The following is an 18,885-nucleotide window of genomic DNA, read 5'->3' on the forward strand; positions in this document are numbered from 1 at the left end:
GATTTTCGGAGCATATTGGGCCTTTGGAATGGGTTGATTCGCTCAAAAACATCAAAAACGGAAAGTAAGTCCGTCAAAACCCGAAGAAGGGCGCGGCGCGCGGTCCTCCTTGCACGGCGCGCGGCTCCAAATTTCAGCTATGCGCGGAGCGCGCGTAAGACTCTGTGATTTTCATGTTTGCGTTTCCCGGTATGCGCGGCGCGCGACTTGAGGCGCGCGGCGCGCGGTCTCGTTCTTTGCCTTGGCGCGGCGCGCGATGGTGGTTGCGTGGCGCGCTGTCTCGCCAATTTCCTTGCTTGTGCTTTTTGACTCTATTTCGACTGTTTTATCTCCAAATCCCGTCATTTTTCCATGAAATTGATTGTAGACGCTCTATTGCTCATCTAAACCTGAAATTACACAAAAACCTACTAAAAACCATTAAATTACTTGAGGACTCGTCGGTTTTTGGTTCGGGAAATAGGAGTTTTACGCGTGATTAACGCACCTATCAAATCTCCCCAAACTTAAACCGTTGCTTGTCCTCAAGCAACACAAAAGACTAAACAATAAAATAAACACACCAAAGAAGTTACACTAAAAACGAATGGTGATTACAAAGTTAGCAACAATATCAAGTGTTAGTTACATGCCTCAACCTACAAAAATTTCCGAATCCAAGTCAATCATCACATGAAACCCAAAAATAATTAGATTGACTAAATGGCCTTTTGCAACACATTCCCGCTCAAAATCCCCCGTGTGTGAAATATGTCCCGAAAGAGAGAGAGATCAACTCAATATGTTCGTTCACATCTTCTAATGTCAAATGCTCAAATAATAATGAGATGAATGTGAATCGAACACCATAATGCTTTTCGCCGCTCACTCTCCACTAATGCAAGACACTTACCAAGGAAATCAATAGGACTTTGTCGGCTTGTAATGTTCGGCTAGGGTCAACGGTAGGATATGGTCAAAATGTGGCTAAAACATCAACCTAGCGACTCAATCTCACCAAACTCACCAACTTTCACATGATGTTACTTACTCACCCATTCCCACGTTCATGGCACAAATTTCACCTTTCGAGAACATTTTTCTTTTTCTAAGCCTTTACTCCCCAATGTTTCCCCCCCCAAACTTTGACTATGCAACGTCTAGTCTCTAAAACTAATGTCACAGATTACCACGCCAGGAACTAATACAAATAATAATAAAATGCATAAATTAAACACTCTTTGTTTTTGTAGTTTTTTTTTTCCTTTTTTTTTTCTTTTTCTCTTTTTTTTTTCTTTTTCTTTTTTTTTTTCTTTTTGATACAAAACAATAAAAATAAACACGAACAATCACCGGCGTGGTGTCTAATGAACTATAAAACACGTAGAGACTAGTCGAAAAACATGTCACAAAATCGAAAGAATTCACTCAAGAGTCGCTAAGTTAACTGGGTTCTTTGTGGGATTTGAAACATTATTGGCTCGGCTTTTTCTGACTAAGTATCGAGAAAGGATTCATCGTTCGGCTTTTTCTGAAAAGGGTGCTCAATGGGATGTTACGGGTCGGCTTTTTGGCTTAGAGTGGCTAACAAAATGAAGGCCTATTTCATCTTTCCTAGGTTCGTGTCAGGTCATTTCGCCTCGAAGAGGGCTAGAGCGGTTCTTAGTGTTCGTGAGCTAAAAGACATTTAAAGATGTGATCGAACCTCTAAGGACTACTCAAACCCCGGGACGGACGTGTGTGCATAAATGGGAAAAATCAACCGAAATTGCGTTACTCAAACCACCAGTCAATCACAATGAAGCATAAAAAATTTTAAAATTGACTCGAACTCGGATTTCTTTGAAAATACATGGTATCATTGGCAAGTAACGAGAGAAAACACTTTAATACTATCGCCTCTAAGCAATCACCAGACAAAATTAAGAAAATAGAAAAAATAAAAAAAACAACCTAATCTAACAGAAATCCCCCACAAAGTAGTTCATCCCCCCAAACTCAATCTCTACATTGTCCTCAATGTAGATCCATAAAAACACGGGAGATCGAGAACTTACCTCGCGGGGGTGGTAGAACTCCCCTACTCGTCGCCGCCGCGCTCGGGCGGCGGTGGATCTTCTTTCACGCGCTCTTTCTTCCTCCATGCCTCTTTGAATGGTTTCGGCCAACGTCCTCGCCATGGCTTGAATGGAGACTTCGGCTTTGCACCCTTGCTCGCACTTTTTGTTGATTCTTCTTTAGGAGCCCGTGGCGGAGGTGTGGATGGTGGATTGGCGACTTCGTGCGTCTCGAGGACGTAGACCTCTTCATCTTCCTTCTTGCGCTTTCGGGTTTCGCAGGTCCCGAATGTCTCTTCCTCGTTCTTCACGCGCGTCTTTAGCTCCCTTCTTTGCACGTCTATGCGAACACCACAAGTGGCTAAGAAAGCCCTCCCAAAAAGAATGGGGATATCGCGATCCTCGTCCATGTCGATGACGTAGAAATCGGCCGGAAAAGTGAATTTTCCAACTTTCATGAGCATGTCTTCCACGAAACCGCGCGGGTGCCTTACGGTCCGATCCGCCAGTTGGAGAGTGGTGCGCGTGGGCTTTAGTTCACCCACCCCGAGTTTGGTGAAGACGGCCGACGGCATAAGGTTGATGCCCGAACCAAGATCGCACAACGCGTTCTCGATGAAGATGTCTCCAATGGTGCACGGCAATGTGAACTTGCCCGGATCTTCTAATTTTGGCGGGAGCTCTTGTTTTAGAAGCGCACTACACTCGGCTGAAAGTGCCGCCGTGAGCCTTTGCGGGAACGGAAGTGGCGGCTCATATGTATGGACCGGCGGGTGCGGCTTAAGAGCTTTGGTGACTGGGGCAGCCTCTTCTTCTTCTTTCTTCGGGCTCTTGGTGGCTGCAACGTGTTGATGAGAAATGGCATTGCAGTGCTCCCTTGGATTCACTTCGGGGGCGCTTGGAAGCGTGCCTTGGGGTCGTGTGTGAATGGCGTTGGCGAGCTGCCCCACCTGCGTCTCGAGGTTTCGGATCTGCGCCGATTGGTTCGAGAGGGCTGTCTTCGTTTCATGCATGAAGTCGGTGGTGGTATTCACGAAGGCAGTCGTCGACGTGGCCAGATTAGCTACGAGCTCCTCCAGATTGGTCTCATTCTTGTAGGCTCGCAGTGGTGGGGCTTGATATGGCGGTGGTCGGGGCTGATTCTGAGGCGGTCGAGGTTGAGCTTGCGGTGCGGGTTGCATCGGCATGTTATTCTGGGGACCGCGCCATCCTCCATTCTGATAGGTGCTCATCGGGCCTTGATTGTAGGGCGGCCGATTGTTGATGAAGCTTGCTTGTTGGCCCTTGTTCCCTTGCGCGCACTCATCGCTAGAATGAGGGCCGGCACACCAGAAGCACGGCTCGGGAGTAGGGGCGTGGATAGCCTGAACTGTAGCTTGCTGCCCGTGGAGCGTTTTGGTGAGGTCGGCCACCTGTGCTGCGAGAGCTTTTATCAATTCCATCTCGGGCGTGACCGGCTCGCGCTTCTGAATTCTTCGCTCGGAAGGACATTGGTCGTTGTTGTATGCGAGCTCCTCGAGGATGGCATGAGCTTCCTCCTCGGTCTTTTGAAAGAAGGATCCTCCCGCGGCGGTGTTGACGAGGGTGCGCGATGAAGGAGAAAGGCCGCCGTAGAAGATTTGCACCATCATCCACCCTTGGATGCCATGGTTAGGACACTTCCGTTGCAGCTCCTTGAAGCGCCCCCAAGCTTCAAATAACGACTCACCATCGAACTGAGAGAACGAATGGATTTCGTTACGCCTCTTATGCATCTTCTCGAATGGGAAGAACTTCGAGATGAACTTTACGCGTAAGTCCGCCCCCGAGGTGATGGAACCCGGCGGGAGGGAGTTGAGCCACGTCTTGGCTCGGTCCCGTAGTGAAAACGGGAAGAGGCGGAGGCGGATGGCTTCGTCGGACACGTTGTGGAGCTTGAACGTGTTGCTGATCTCGACGAAGTTGGTGAGATGGTCTTGCGGGTCTTCGGCCGGTGATCCCGAAAATTGGGATTGTTGCACCATATGGATCACGCCGGTCTTGATTTCGAAATTCTGATTACCCGCAAGAACCGGAAGAACAATGGCCGATTGTGTGGCATCGGTCGGTGGCAGCCCGTATTGGAATAGGGTCTTGGGCTCCTCGGCGTTGTTCCTGTTCTCTTCCATTTCTCGTTCCTTTGATTCTTTTCGATTTTTTCTGCAAAATTTTTCGATCTCAGGGTTGATTGGAACGAGAGCTGATGACCCGTCTTTTCGCATACACCTTCAAAAGCAAGAAAGTGACGCAAAAAGTTAGAAAACAAAAATTAAGAAATTAAATAGCAAGAGCAAGTAAATTCAATCGCTATTGTAGACTAGTCCCCGGCAACGGCGCCAAAAACTTGTTGCGATATTTCTCGCGCACGCAAGCGTACGTGTGTCGCCCAAGTAATATAGAATGTAAATTCGAGTATCGTACCCACAGAGACTAGTTACTCTAGCGATTTTCTAAAACTTGATGCTAATTAATTCCAAGTAAAGTTGAGAAGATGGTTGTAACAAAAGAAATAATAAAACTAAAGCAGAAAGTTAAATATGAGTTTTGCAAGAAGAGAAAGTAGGGGTCACGATTTCACCGGAACTAACTAGGACGAGGGTTTCGGGCTCGAACAACAAAATCTACTCCTATGGATACTAATCTCACTCTATCAAAATTATTCACTAGCCTCTCTCGAGTGTTCTAGCAAACCTATGCAATTGACGGATTATTATCCTCTCGGCATCTAATCCTATTAAAACAATCACACGCAATGAAACAAGAGTTCAAACGATTACATAAATTGCCTAGAGTTTATAACCTAGGATCAACTATGATGACATGAACAAAAGCATGATTATTTACTCTCTCTCGAGTAGCTAAACAATCCTAGATAACAGTTCTAATGGTGATCAAGCATAAGAACGCATAATGAACGATTCATATCAGGCAATCCATAATAATGAAGCAAACAATAATTATCTAACCCTAACGAGCCCCCCAACCATTATCAATCCCGGCTACATCGCAACCCCATAAGAAACTTAGCCTCTAATGGAATTCATAATCAACGCTAAACACAACAGAATAATTAAAAACACTAAAATAAAGATTGAAACTAAAACAGAATTCATATTAAATAAAATTGATGTTCAACAATAATCCAAAGAAATAAAATAAATAAAAGAAAGGGAAGAAAGAAGAACGAATGAATTCGGAGAAGGAGAACTCGTCGGGTTGTCAATTCCGTTGAAGAACGCCTTTTTCCTCTTCCAAAAGCTCTCAAGAACAACCAAACAATAATATAGAAACTAAAACAAAAAAGGAGATTCTGTTTTCAGAGCTTAGAGTCTAATTTATAGGTCAAGGGGTGATTTTCGGAGCATATTGGGCCTTTGAAATGGGTTGATTCGCTCAAAAACATCAAAAACGGAAAGTAAGTCCGTCAAAACCCGAAGAAGGGCGCGGCGCGCGGTCCTCCTTGCGCGGCGCGCGGCTCCAAATTTCAGCTATGCGCGGAGCGCGCGTAAGACTCTGTGATTTTCATGTTTGCGTTTCCCGGTATGCGCGGCGCGCGACTTGAGGCGCGCGGCGCGCGGTCTCGTTCTTTGCCTTGGCGCGGCGCGCGATGGTGGTTGCGCGGCGCGCTGTCTTGCCAATTTCCTTGCTTGTGCTTTTTGACTCTATTTCGACCGTTTTATCTCCAAATCCCGTCATTTTTCCATGAAATTGATTGTAGACGCTCTATTGCTCATCTAAACCTGAAATTACACAAAAACCTACTAAAAACCATTAAATTACTTGAGGACTCGTCGGTTTTTGGTTCGGGAAATAGGAGTTTTACGCGTGATTAACGTACCTATCACACCCCGAGAATGCCAATTATGTGAGGACCTACAACAACAGGCCCCCGTTCCAAAACTCCAACAACTACAAAAATGGAGTCTGGAACAACCAATACACCCACGGGTGGAGAGAGCCACAACAACAACAACAACAGGGATTCCTACAGAACCGGCCTCCACCGGCGTTCCAAAATCAACAACAGGGGCAACAACAAGGGTTTCAATTGCGCCAACAACAAAATCAGCCCGCTCCCAAGGACAAGCTGGAAGAACTCATCACCTCCTTCATCACCGAGTCTCGAACGCGAATGACGAATCAAGAGGCGCAAATCCGGAGCCTTGATACGACAGTGGGGCAACTAGCAAAGGATTTCCATGCGAGAACCCAAAACGCACTTCCTAGCACCTCCAAGGTAAACCTAATAGAGCATTGCAACGCTATCTCACATCATCATGTTGCAGATGTCGAAAGCTCGAAGAAAGATAAGGGAAAAGATGTCCCGATCGCTGTAGCTCCGAAGCCACGTTCGCCGGTCCACATCCACGAGCTGCCACATCCGTTCCCGCAAAGCACCACGCTGGCACTGTCTGCAGAATGTAACGCGCTTCTACAACAAGAACTCCTACCAAAATTGGAGGATCCCGCCCAATTCACGCTGCCATGGACCATTGGAGACGTCTGCATCGACAACGCTTTGTGCGATCTAGGTTTGGGCGTCAACCTCATGCATGTGGCCATCTTCAACAAGCTGGAAGTGGGTGAACTAAAACCCACGCGCACCATTCTCCAACTGGCAGACCAGTCTGTAAGGTGTCCGTGCGGCTTCGCGGAAGACATCCTCGTCAAAGTCGGAAAATTCACTTTCCGAGCTGATTTCTACATCATCGACATGGACGAGAACCGCGACATCCCCATACTCTTGGGACGAGGTTTCTCAGTCACATGTGGTGCTCTCATCGACGTGACGAAAAGTGAACTGAAGACGCGAGTGAAGAACGAGGAAGAGACGTTCGGGATCTACAAAGCCCGAAAGCGCGATCCCCAAGATTGATGAAGTCAAACCTCTGCCGCTCCCATCACCACCACGTACGCCTCCAGACAAAACTACGAAAGGAAAGAGAAAGGATGCGACGCCGAAATCACCAATCAAACCGACGCAAGGACAATGGCCAACACCGTTCAAAGAGGTGTGGAAGAAAAAAGAGCACCAGAATGAAAATGAAGATCCACCGCCGCTTTAGCGCGGCGGTCACGAGTAAGGGCATTTGACCACCCCCGCAAGGTAAGTCCTTCTATCCATGTTTTGCATAATTATATTTGGGTCAATGTAAGTTTTAAGTTTGGGGGGGGGGGGGGGGGGGATAATTGTTTGTCTTGCGGGAGATTTTTGTACATTAGTAGTTGATTTTCTAGATTGTTTTTGTTTTGTTTTAGGATAATTGGTAGAAATTGATGTTTGTGTGCTTTAACTGACTCAATAAATGTTTACCGATGATATGGATAGTCTTAAGCCGTAGACATGTGAAAAAAATCCGTGAATTACCGAGTGAAAAAGAATCTTGTTGAGTTTTGTGTAATCACTTAAAGCCCGAGTAATGTTTGTCTCGATGTTTAGACGACCTTGAGTAGTAGTCTAACTAAGTTATGAAAAGTGACCACCAAACACACTAAGAACCTTTTCGGATCCCTAGTCGAAGCGAAATTGAGCGCATATTGATCTAGTAAGAATGATATAGGCATTATGAATAACCCGTCGAGCTAAAAAGCCAACCCGAGAATATTTATCAATTAGAACCCACTCACAAAAAGCCGAACGATTTACCTTTCTCAATACTTAGTCAGAAAAAGCCGAGCCAATAATTTTGAAATCCCACAAAGAACCTCATTGACTTTAGCGACTCTTGAGTGACATGGTTGAGTGAAATTTTCTCTATTTTATGACATGTTTTCCGACTCGTCTCTATATATTACATTGTCCACTAGACACACCACGCCGGTGATTATTTATATTGTTATGTACCGAAAAAAAACATGCAAAAAAAAAATCTGAAAAAATAGAAAAAAGAAAAAAAAATATGAAAAAATAGAAAAAGAAAAAAAAAGCGTCTATTTATGTCATACATTTTAATTTTGGCGTGGTGTTCTATGTTTTCGTTTTAGAGACGTGTCGCTTATTGTTGTTGAGTTGAAGTTTGGGGGGAAACACGAGAAATAAAAGACTAAGTAAAACGTTCACGTTAGGTGAAAGTTAATGCCAAGAATGTGGGGATGAGTGAATGAGCTTTGTTTGAGGGTTGTGATTTTGGGTGAGAGATTTGAGTCGCTAAGGTCGACGTTTGAGCTACTAAAAATTCCATTCCATACCTTTGACCCTAGCCTAAAACATTACAAGCCGTTAAGACCTATTGACAAGCTAGGAATGACATGTGCGCATTAGTGGAGATCAAGGGTGAAGAGAAGGCTTATGGTGTGTAGAATCGAATAAACTATCATTCAACGAATCGATTCTTGTGGTCGTATATTAGGATTGGGAAAGACTACGAGACTTGGGATCGAAAGCTAATCGAGGCGAAAGGACACTGCAAACGGCTTGAACTAACACGAACTTGTAAGGAATTTTTTACATGGGGTAGTTGACGTAGAGTTTAAAACCATGGATTTCCGTGTAGATGTAAGTCCAGAGGTTTGAAATTGAGGCAAATATGAGTCAGTTATTTTACGTAAAGCATTGAGATTTATCAATTTAGTGTAGGTAACTTCTTTTGTGTGTTTTATTTTGTGTTATTTGTTTCGTTGCTTGAGGACAAGCAACGGTTTAAGATCGGGGGTATTTGATAGGTGTGTTAATCACGCGGAAAACTCCTATTTTCCCGACTAAATCCAAGCTTGTTCTCGAGTATTTGTGATGTTTTTTTGTGTGTTTTAGAGAGACTTATAGGTTTTAGAGGCCAATGAGATATAAAGAAGGTTAGTAGAGCATCACGTGAAGTAACGGAGCAATTTTGAGAAGACTTGAAGAGGAAACGCGGATTTGGAGTCGATCTGAGCCGTTGGATCACTTTTAATTACCCAGTCTGCTCCGAAAACTAAGAGAAACCCAAGGATTTCGACCTAGGCCTATAAATACACCTCTCAATCTCTTGTTTAGGCATCTTAGCATTTTTTTATTGTTTTGATCACTTAATATTTGGGAGAGATAGAGAAAAAGAGGATAGCCGTTCTTCATCAATTCACGCCAATTACAGTTTTATTCTTCTCCTTTACTCTTGAACTCCCGTATTTTAATTTACAATTGAGTTTTTAATTATGGTTTCTTATTTTTATTTTCTCATTTTCTTTTTGTTTTCTCGCTACGCAATGAACTAATTCCATTAAGGACTATGGCGTAGCGGGTTTAGGATTCGGTTATGGATATGATTTAATATATTGAAGTTCAATTTCCATTCTCTACTACTTTGCTTAATTCAAATCCGTTTTAATGCTTGATCGAGATTAGCTACCTTGTTCATGATTTTATACTTCAACTTGATGCTTGAGAAAGATTAGGTTGTTAGTGTTTTGGTTTGAATTACTATGTTGCATGACTAGGCTAGAGATAGTTAGGTTGCCATAGAATCGCGTGAATACTCTTGATATGAATGCATGCCATTGTTAGGGATTGAGATCGAGAGAAGATTTTCCTAATTTTGACATAGATTGTTAGATGCTCGAGAGAGACTTAACAATATTATTCTGTGAGTATGGTTAGCAAAGAGTAGTGAGTTGATTATTGCTTGTGCGTGAAATTCGTGTGTCCAAACCGTTGAATAAACCCGTGAAACCTTTGTCCTTAGCCTCTCTTTCTGCTTACAACTTTTATTTGAGTATTTTGTTAATTATTTGCGTTAGAACTTGTCAATAATGTGTGACATCTTTCCATCTCATCTTTAGTTCAATTCGTGCTAGTTGATTTGTTTGTTAATTAAGCTTGTTCCTCGTGGGATCGACACTCGTACTTAATTCACTATATTACTTGAGCGACACGTGCACTTGCGCGCGTAAAAATCGCAACAAAGTGCCACATCAATGCATTGACGTTAAAAAAACTTCATCGCAGCAATATAAAAAACTGTGTAAAAATTGTTAAATATCTGTAAATGATCAAACGTAGAAGAAGATATCAACCATATATGTTATAGATATCGTATATAAGAAAAAAAAACGTGAATTCGATTTGTTGTAAAAAATTGAATGGCTATGAAAAAAAAACTTCATTTTTCAAAATTTGCCATTAAAATACGGGGAAGAAATTTATATCAAAAGTTTATAATGAAATCAAAAATAGAAACTTACCCGATTCAATAAGAGAAAAGGGTGATCCAACCATTATGGCACACTGCACAATGGTGCCCTAAAAATTTAAATATGAAAATTATCTAAGGAACGATGAAATATGTCAAAAATATTCTCGCCAATTTGAGAGACTAAATACCCACGTAATGTCATAAGTGCATGTTAATTTGTAAGGATTGATTTGAAATTAATAAATAAAATATATGTTATTAAAAAATTCAAACTCAAACGCATAATAAATTTTAGAATAAAAAATTGAAAGTAGGGCAATCCAAAAATGTATAAAAAAAATTAAAAAAAACAAAACAAAAAGGGCTATTTTGCTAACTTTCCCAATCAACCTACTAATATTAAGAGAAAAGCCAAAGTTTCATTCAATTAAGTGAATATAGCATATTTTGTACACTACCTAAATTACCATTGAAATCCCACTCACCCAACCCAACTTCACACTCTCTCTCTCTCTCTCTCTCTCTCTCTCTCTCACGATATCGTCTACTTCTCCGACTATCTCTCCGCCGGGGAACGACGCGTCTCCGCAGCTTTCGGAGGCTCTGCCGGAGGCGCCGGCCACGTCGAACGTGACTCAGAAGATTCTGCCGTATCCGCCGCTGCAAATATGAGTGGACAGTCGACTCGTCGCCTCCACCGACTCAAACGACGATGCCGGTAGATTTTCCGCCTCCACCGCCTCGCGTTTCACGCCGGCGATGATTAGAGGTTTTCTAGAGTTTTCTGTTTTAAATTGTGGCTTGGTTTGCTGGTGGTGGAGAAGAAGAAGAGGACTCGCCGCATCCGCCGCTGCAAATATGTGTGGACAGTGGACTCGTCGCCTCCACCGACTCGAACGACGATGCCAGTAGATTTTCCGCCTCCACCGCCTCGCGTTTCACGCCGGCGATGATTAGAGGTTTTCTAGGGTTTTCTATTTTAAATTGTGGCTTGGTTCGCTGGTGGTGGAGAAGAAGAAGAGGATTCGCCGATTTTGTTGATTCACTGTGAATTCGAGAATGTTAATTTAATTAACTGACTGTTGAGTTAGGTTAATTAATTAACTTATTGGTTGAATATTAGCTTAGGTTCTGATTTTTTTGTGAGTAAAGTTAATATACTAAATGATTTAATTAGGAATTAGGTTAATTAATTGAATGATTTGAATATCAATTGACTTAAGCTCTTATTTTTGTAAATTTTTTGTGAATTTCAAATCCTTCACGAATCGGTTAATTAATTAACCTAACTCGCTTCAGTACGTTAATTAGTTAACTGATTTGTGAAGGAAGCGAGAGCAAAAAATATGGACTATTTGATTAATAAAATGAAACTTGAGTTATTCTCTCAAGAATAGAAAATTTGACTAATTACAACAAATTTCACAAAAAAAAAAAAAAAAAAAAAAACTCACATGTTGCCACGTACTTAGTTAGTTAATTTATTATTATTTTTATATATATTTAAACTTATTCCTAGTAAAGTCGGCTTTGGAAAGAGTCCGACTTTAAGTCAAGCATTTCCTAAATTAGGTCTTCGAATATTATATCGTGAATATCCATAATTTTGTATATAATAATCATGAAGAAACACGTGCGTGCAATAGTTGATATATATGTAAGCTCTCACTATTCCCTCAACTTCGATACGAAGAAAGAAAACCCTGGTTTCCGTTTCGAAGCAACAAGCCATCAAGTCAGCAGTTAACGATCAGAGCCGCTGAGAATGGAGAAGAAGAAGAATAATGATAAGATTTTGTGGAGAGGAGAGAGAAGCGTTAGGTACGCCGGTGGAGAGTGGATGCGAGGTCGGCTTCTCGGTCAAGGCAGCTTCGGACGAGTCAACTTGGCCTACTTCCCGGACCCGAGCTCCCGAAACTTCCCCGGAATGCCATTCATCACCGCCGTGAAGTCGTGCCCTATGAGTGGGCCTTCAGAAGAGCTCGCCACGGAAAGGAAGATTCTAGAGCGTTTCAAGGACTGCCCTTCCATAGTCCAATGCCTGGGATACGACGTCACTTTCGACCATGAACCGCTTCTGAACGTGTTCTTGGAGTATGCTTCGGGAGGAACGCTGGGAGATCACGTGGCCTCGGCTCGCTCGGGTCTTCCCGAGCCTCAAGTTCGGCGCTTCACAAACTCCATCCTCGGAGCGATCCACCGAGTCCACCAAGAAGGCTACGTCCACTGCGACGTCAAGCTCGACAACATCCTGCTCTTCGAAAGAGATGACGGGCTCACTGCCAAACTCGCAGATTTCGGTTTGGCGCGGCCCGCCTGCGATTTCCGACCGGGCATGATCTGCGGAACAGAGCTGTATTGGGCTCCCGAGGTGTCGATTTCTTACGGCGGAATTCAGGGGCAGCCTTCGGACATTTGGGCACTTGGCTGCGTCGTGTTGGCGATGCTCACCGGCGCTCTTCCCTGCCGAGGAGGCCACGTCACTCTTCCGCGCAGAGTCTTCTCCGAATCCGCTGAGGATTTCGTCTACAAATGCTTCCGGAAGGACCCGCAGAAGAGGGCCACAGCCGAGACGCTGCTCCATCACCCCTTCATCACCGGAGCACCGGAGGACTCCGACTTTGCATTCGTTGATTATTACGATGATGAATTGGCGATAGAGTCCTACTTGAAGGAAATTTCAGAGATCACCAATGATGACTTGGCGATGGAGTCCTACTTGAAGGAAATTTCAGAGTTCACTAATGATGACTTGGCGATCGAGTCCTACTTGAAGGAAATTTCAGAGTTTATTCTGGTGTAGCACCACTGGAGCTGGAAGGAAATCACCATGTATGTTAGTATGGTTTATTGATCACAACTCAGATTCTGATGGACGACCTGTAAGGGTATTAGAGTAATTTAATTTTCATTTTTCTGTTATTGACTTGTTTTGAGTAGAAGAGATGCCTTTGTCCCTTTCCTAAGGGGAGACTATTGTTCTCTTATTATTTACGCGTCTGTATTATTTATTTTCTATCAGATTCTTTGCTAAATACTACTACTCCCATTAATGTGTCAATGAATTCTTTGACAATGATCGTGTATAATCCAGTGGCATGAAAGATCCAAAGAATCCTAGAGCTTTCTAGTTTATTAACAAGGGTATTCAGACCAATTTCTTACAGTTTGGTCTGTGAGTGGACTCTGTTCTTGAAACACTAAAAAAAGAAACTGGAATTAAAATACTGCTGTATGCATTGGAAAGCAAATTGATGGAGTTCATATATACATTCACCCACACAGCATGTAAGAGTTTTAAAGGACTGTAGATAGGAAATATAAAGGGACTTGAAAAAACTTATAAGGGCTGGATAGGAAATATCAAGGGCCTTGAAAAAACTTGTAAAACTTGTAAGGAATTTGTATTCGATCAGATACAAAACCATGATACATAACTAAACAAGTTGACGATATACAGCTTGTGACTACACATAACTCCCGGCTTGTTAAGATTAAGGCTTCACAGTTTGGCTAATGTACTTGTTTCGAAACGGCACCTTCACTACTCAAATCTTCAGCTCTCTCCATAAGGCGAGCTACTTTTTCCTTCCTATGGCCAATTTTCTTCTCGAGCCTATCTATTTCTCGATTAACAGCTTCTGTTTCCATCCTCACACGCATGTACTTGGAAACCAGTCCCTCCAAGTTGGTCCTGTGCTCTTTCCCCGTCTGTTCATTCTCTTGAGCTTCGCTGAGATCTCGTTGAGAGGCTTCGTACTTATCAAGACTTGCGTTAAATCAATCAACAAACGTGGTTGTCGCGTCTACCACATATTTAGGAATTGAATTGGAAGAGAGACCTATAGCAAGTGAACTCTTGAGCTCAAGTGTTTTCCCAGTTCGGATGATGCAGTTCAGATCCATATTAACGAGCTATCTCAACTCTTTTTTTGCCTCCACAATCTCTGCTGCGCTAAATGTGTTTCAATTATCCGAGTTCGATGTTTTAACTTCCAAGAGATTATGTATATCAGAAAACAAGGTGTCTAGTGCTGAAGACTTCCCCTACACAAAATATGAGTTTGGAAAAGCTCAGAGATGAACTGACAATAGTCAATACAATGAAGAACTAATAAGCTCAAAAGAAAGCTAAATTGTTAACAACTTACCTGAGCTTGTGAAATGGGTTGGCCAACAACTGCTGAATTGTTGGCATCAGAAGATTCACCGATATGTGTTTGTTAAGGCACCTGACCAAAAAATTATAAGTTTCGAAGGGGAATTATATGAGCACACGAATGTTGTATCTATTTTTTTTTTACTGCACGAGGAGTTATCTTCTACCTTTTCTCTTCCTCTTTTTCGTCCTCTTTTACTACCTTTTTCTCTTCTTCTTCTTTGTCTTTGTCGTCATTTTCCAGATTTTTAACCTGCGTGTAATGATGTCATATATAGAGGGGTAACAATAACGATTCACAGTTAGTTACAATCGAACCCATGACTTTTGGATGATGTAGACTTTTTACCTCTACTGTAATTGTGCACATATCATTCACTCGGTACCCTCTGGCAGGGTCGTGTAATTCACTCAAAGGCATGAACGACTTGTATCCCCAATCACTTTTACTTGCTTTGAACACATGTTATGTTTCTGCAAAATGAAATGAAACGCAATTGTAACATAAATTAACACAATTTTATTGGGGGAAGACATGAAATCTGGAAGATGCCAATTTTTAAGACATCCAAGATATGCGGGCCTAAGACGCCTATATGGCGCAACCAAGTCGTCCCTCGCGACGCGACGCACCTAAGACGCTTACATGGCGCACCTAAGACACCTACATGGCGCATGTGAGACGCCTACACGGCGCGCGTAAGGCACCTACATGGCGCACCTAAGACGTCTACATGGCGCGACCAAGTCATCCCTCGCGACACACCTAAGACGCCTATATGGCGCACGCTAAGACGCCTACATGGCGCAACCCAGTCGTCCCTCGAGACGCATCCAAGATGCCTACATGGCGCACTTAAGACGCCTACCTGGCGCACCTAAGACATCTACATGGCGCACCTAAGAGGCCTACATGGCGCACTTACAGACGCCTACATGGCGCACCTAAGACGCCTCCGCGACGCGCCATAAGGCATCCAAGAGGTGCAGACTTGTATACCCAATCACTTTTACTTGCTTTGAACACATGTTGTGTTTCTGCAAAATGAAATGAAACGCAATTGTAACATAAATTAACACAATTTTATTGGGGGAAGATATGAAATCTGGAAGATGCCAATTTTTAAGATAATGAATTGTTTAGATTACGGTTTTTGTTCGTTTCATAATTTGTAATTAATATGATTTCGTCCAACCGTGTATCGAAGTTACTTATGATGAATTATGATCTGGCATGTACAGAATGAAAACTGTTGTCGGTCGTTTTCGGAAAACCTGAGACTCCGAGAAGACACGCCGTTCGAATAGCCGATGGTCCGGTCGGAGGTCCGGAAGAGCGGCAAGCCTTCCGTCACGAGTCGACTGGTAAGTCCTCGTGCCAAACTTTCTGCTCCTCAAGTCGAGTTATACTCCTCGAGTCGATCCTTGCTCCTCGAGTCGAGTTATAACTCCTCGAGTCGAGATGACTCATCGAGTTGAGCCTCACTCCTCGAGTCGAGCCTTGCTCCTCAGGCAGAGTCATAACTCCTCGAGTCGAGAGGACTCCTCAAGTTGAGTCACTCTCCCCGAGTCGAGCCTCGCTCCTCGAGTCGAGTCATGCGTCCACGAGTCGATTAGCAAATCCTCGTGTCGACCTTGATTCCTCGAGTAAAGACTTTCATGCTTCATGCGATTTGCGTGACATCCCGAATCCCAAAGACCCAACGGGCCGGGTCCTCAAAGATCTCTAAAGGCCCAAAAAAGGTCCACGAGGTGAGCTACACGAAGAAGACGTGCACGACGCGCGAGGAGCGAGCTGTGCACCAGGCCAAGGAGGCGCGCGCCGCGCAGCCCCTTGGCGAGCGCGCGCGCGTCCGAAAACTTTCCCCGCATGCGCGCCGCGTTAGGAGAGCCGCGCGCCGCGCACCATGCGCCGCGCCAGGAAGGCCGCGCGCCGTGCGGGGCAGTTTGTGCACCGCGCACGCGCTGCGCTCCTCTTCTCGGCGGAGCACGCGCCCCCAGTCCCACATGGACGAGAAATGAGCCTCTTATGGCCCTCCAACCACTATAAATACCCCCTCCCATTGAGGGGGAAGCAATCCTATTCAAGAGGGACGACTTGGTTGCGCCATATAGGCGTCTTAGACCCGCATCTCTTGGATGTCTTACGACTCGCCACAGAGGTGTCTTTAGCCTGCATCTCTTGGATGTCTTATGGCGCGCCGCGGATGCGTCTTTGGCCTGCATCTCTTGGATGTCTTATGACGCGCTACGTAAGCGTCTTTAGCCTGCATCTCTTGGATGTCTTATGACGCGCCGCGTAGGTCTTTTGCCTGCATCTCTTGGATGTCGTATGGCGCGCCACGTAGGCGTCTTTAGCCTGCATCTCTTGGATGTCTTATGGCGTGCCGTGTAGGTGTCTTTAGCCTGAATCTCTTGGATGTCGTACGGCGCGCCGCTGAGGCGTCTTTAGAGCGCACTTGTTCCCGTTTATGTTTGGGTGTTTTGTTTTGGTGGAGCGTACTTTCTTGAGGATTTCGAGCGTACTTATCATTGCCTATGTTACTAGCCCCCCAAGTTTTTGGGTTTACAAGCATTATTTTGATGACCGAAAATTTTTGATAAAGTGGATTTTGAAAGAAAAACCTCGAACTTTATTAATATTGCGAAAATTTGAAATACTAAAACATCGGCTCGTAAACCTTATTGAATGTTGGAAAGCAAAGCAATAAAATGGAGAAAGCGCTGGCTACTGGTAGTACTACCTCAAGTGTTCCGCATTCCACAAGTGACAGATCGGGGTCCCGTCCATGTATTCGATGCAGTAGGTCCCGTCATGTATGACTAGGCGGACTCTGTAGGGTCCTTCCCTGTTTGGGATGAGGACGCCGACACCTTGCACTTGGGTGTCATGCAGATGTCTTCGTGGATTTCGCGGAGGACCTTGGTCGACTCGACGTTATCTCTAAGTGGGTAGATCGTGTTAACCGTCTTTCTAGCGGGTTTTCCATCGATTCCTTGGATGTAGCATGTTCTTTCCTGGGATTGATCTCCATCCATGATGCTGATTCCATCTTCGGTGGGGAACTTCACCAGTAGGTGGTATGTAGAAGTAATAGCCCTTAGTCGGTTCAGCGCGGGTTGCCCAATGATGACATTATATGGCGACTCTTGATCAACCACTAGGAATGAGACCATGTGAACGACTTCAATGCCTCCGGGAGTTCCGAAGGTGACCGCCAGATCAATGATGCCATTGGTCATGACTCTCTCCCCAGTGAACCCGAATAATGGTGTTTGGGTCAGAGTTGGGCGTAGCCCCCCGAGCTTCATGCTCTCTAGGGTGGACTTGAAAATTATGTCGGCAGCTTTGCCGTTGTCGATGAGAACCCTTTTCACCAGTTATTAGCCACTTGGGCTTTGAGCACTATTGCGTCATTGCACGGATGCAAAACTCGCTTGGCTTCTTCGTTGGTGAAGTACATCGTCTCGTGAGGCACGGACGGAGGTTCCTCGTACGTAAAGTAGACGTGCAACACAGCGTTTTCTTGAGCCACTGCCCTTAGGAATTTTTTCCGTTGTCGGGCTGAATCTCCGCCTTGTGGACCTCCCAGTATGGTGGTCACAACGTGGAGCTGCAAATTATCAGCATCAGTTGTTGTGGTTCGGTTGGCAGTAGCAGTTGCTCCTCCTCCTTTGCTAGACTGTGGTCTGCTTGTGGTGGGGCCCGCAACGCTAATATCTGAGCCGTGAAAGGCGAGGAATTCTCCTCAACGACCCCATAGGCACTTTTCGCAACATTCTACCTTTGACCAAGTCGGTCATGGGCTGAACGTCGGGAGCGACCTTCTTTATGAGGCTGCAGGTGCATTCCCCATATTGGGTGAAGGATCCAAAAGACCGGATTCATTCACATCGGGGAGTTCCCCGTCCTTTGTGAGAGAAGTCTCGATATCCTCCGAATCATCAGCACCCTCGTAATCTGAGTCGCGGTCGCGACTTTCCTCGTTGAGGTTCTCAGGATCCCCATTGGGGATCACCGGGTTACGCGTTGGTTGTTTTGCAGCCAGTCGTCTGTGGTACCTCGCGTTCTTCGCCTTTAGTTGGCGGATATTCTCCTCCAATTTCATGATGCGGTCGTCCCTGCTATCTGGAGATGGAGATGGTGAGCGGGTCGAGCTCTCTTGATGGAGCGACTCTTCGTGACCATGCGCTCGGGAGCGCAATAAATTTTTTTTGGTCCCAGTTGCGTTATCAGGGTTGTTAACGCCCTCAGAACGTACGGGTTGCTGACTACTCATCTTTTCTCGAGTCCGAGAAAGTCGAGTCTTCAAGAGAAAAGAAGAAGATGGACAGAGAGGATTTCGGGCTGACCAGGTCGAGAAGTCCCCTCCCTCTAGCGCCAAAATATTGTCGCACGCAAATGAACAACTATTGAAAGCTTCGGACGGTTCGACCCAAGGCCGGACCAAGTGGCCGCACCCGAGCCAAAGGTGTGAACTCGAAAGTCTCGAGCTGGCTTTTCTCCAATCAAAGGGCTTCTCAGAGGAGAGAAGGGATGAATAGGGGGAGTGACCGTGCCTTT

At 44.7% G+C, this 18,885-nt stretch overlaps 1 protein-coding gene across 1 annotated transcript; it reads left to right on the top strand.

Moving 5' to 3' along the window:
• Positions 1–11,927: 11,927 nt before the first annotated feature.
• On the top strand, positions 11,928–12,965 carry LOC149378794 (mitogen-activated protein kinase kinase kinase 20-like). The gene has a single exon (XM_089603861.1). The coding sequence runs from the start codon at positions 11,928–11,930 to the stop codon at positions 12,963–12,965; it is 1,038 nt and encodes a 345-aa protein (XP_089459987.1).
• The last annotated feature ends 5,920 nt before the right edge of the window (positions 12,966–18,885 follow it).

This window comes from Urtica dioica, chromosome 12 (genome assembly GCF_054948205.1).
Source record: "Urtica dioica subsp. dioica isolate 48M chromosome 12, U.dioica_male_clone48M_v1_H2, whole genome shotgun sequence".
Classification (NCBI taxonomy): Eukaryota; Viridiplantae; Streptophyta; class Magnoliopsida; order Rosales; family Urticaceae; genus Urtica; species Urtica dioica.

Coding starts and splice junctions, on each gene's coding strand:
- LOC149378794 (XM_089603861.1), top strand. CDS start 11,928: ATGGAGAAGAAGAAGAATAATGATAAGATTTTGTGGAGAGGAGAGAGA.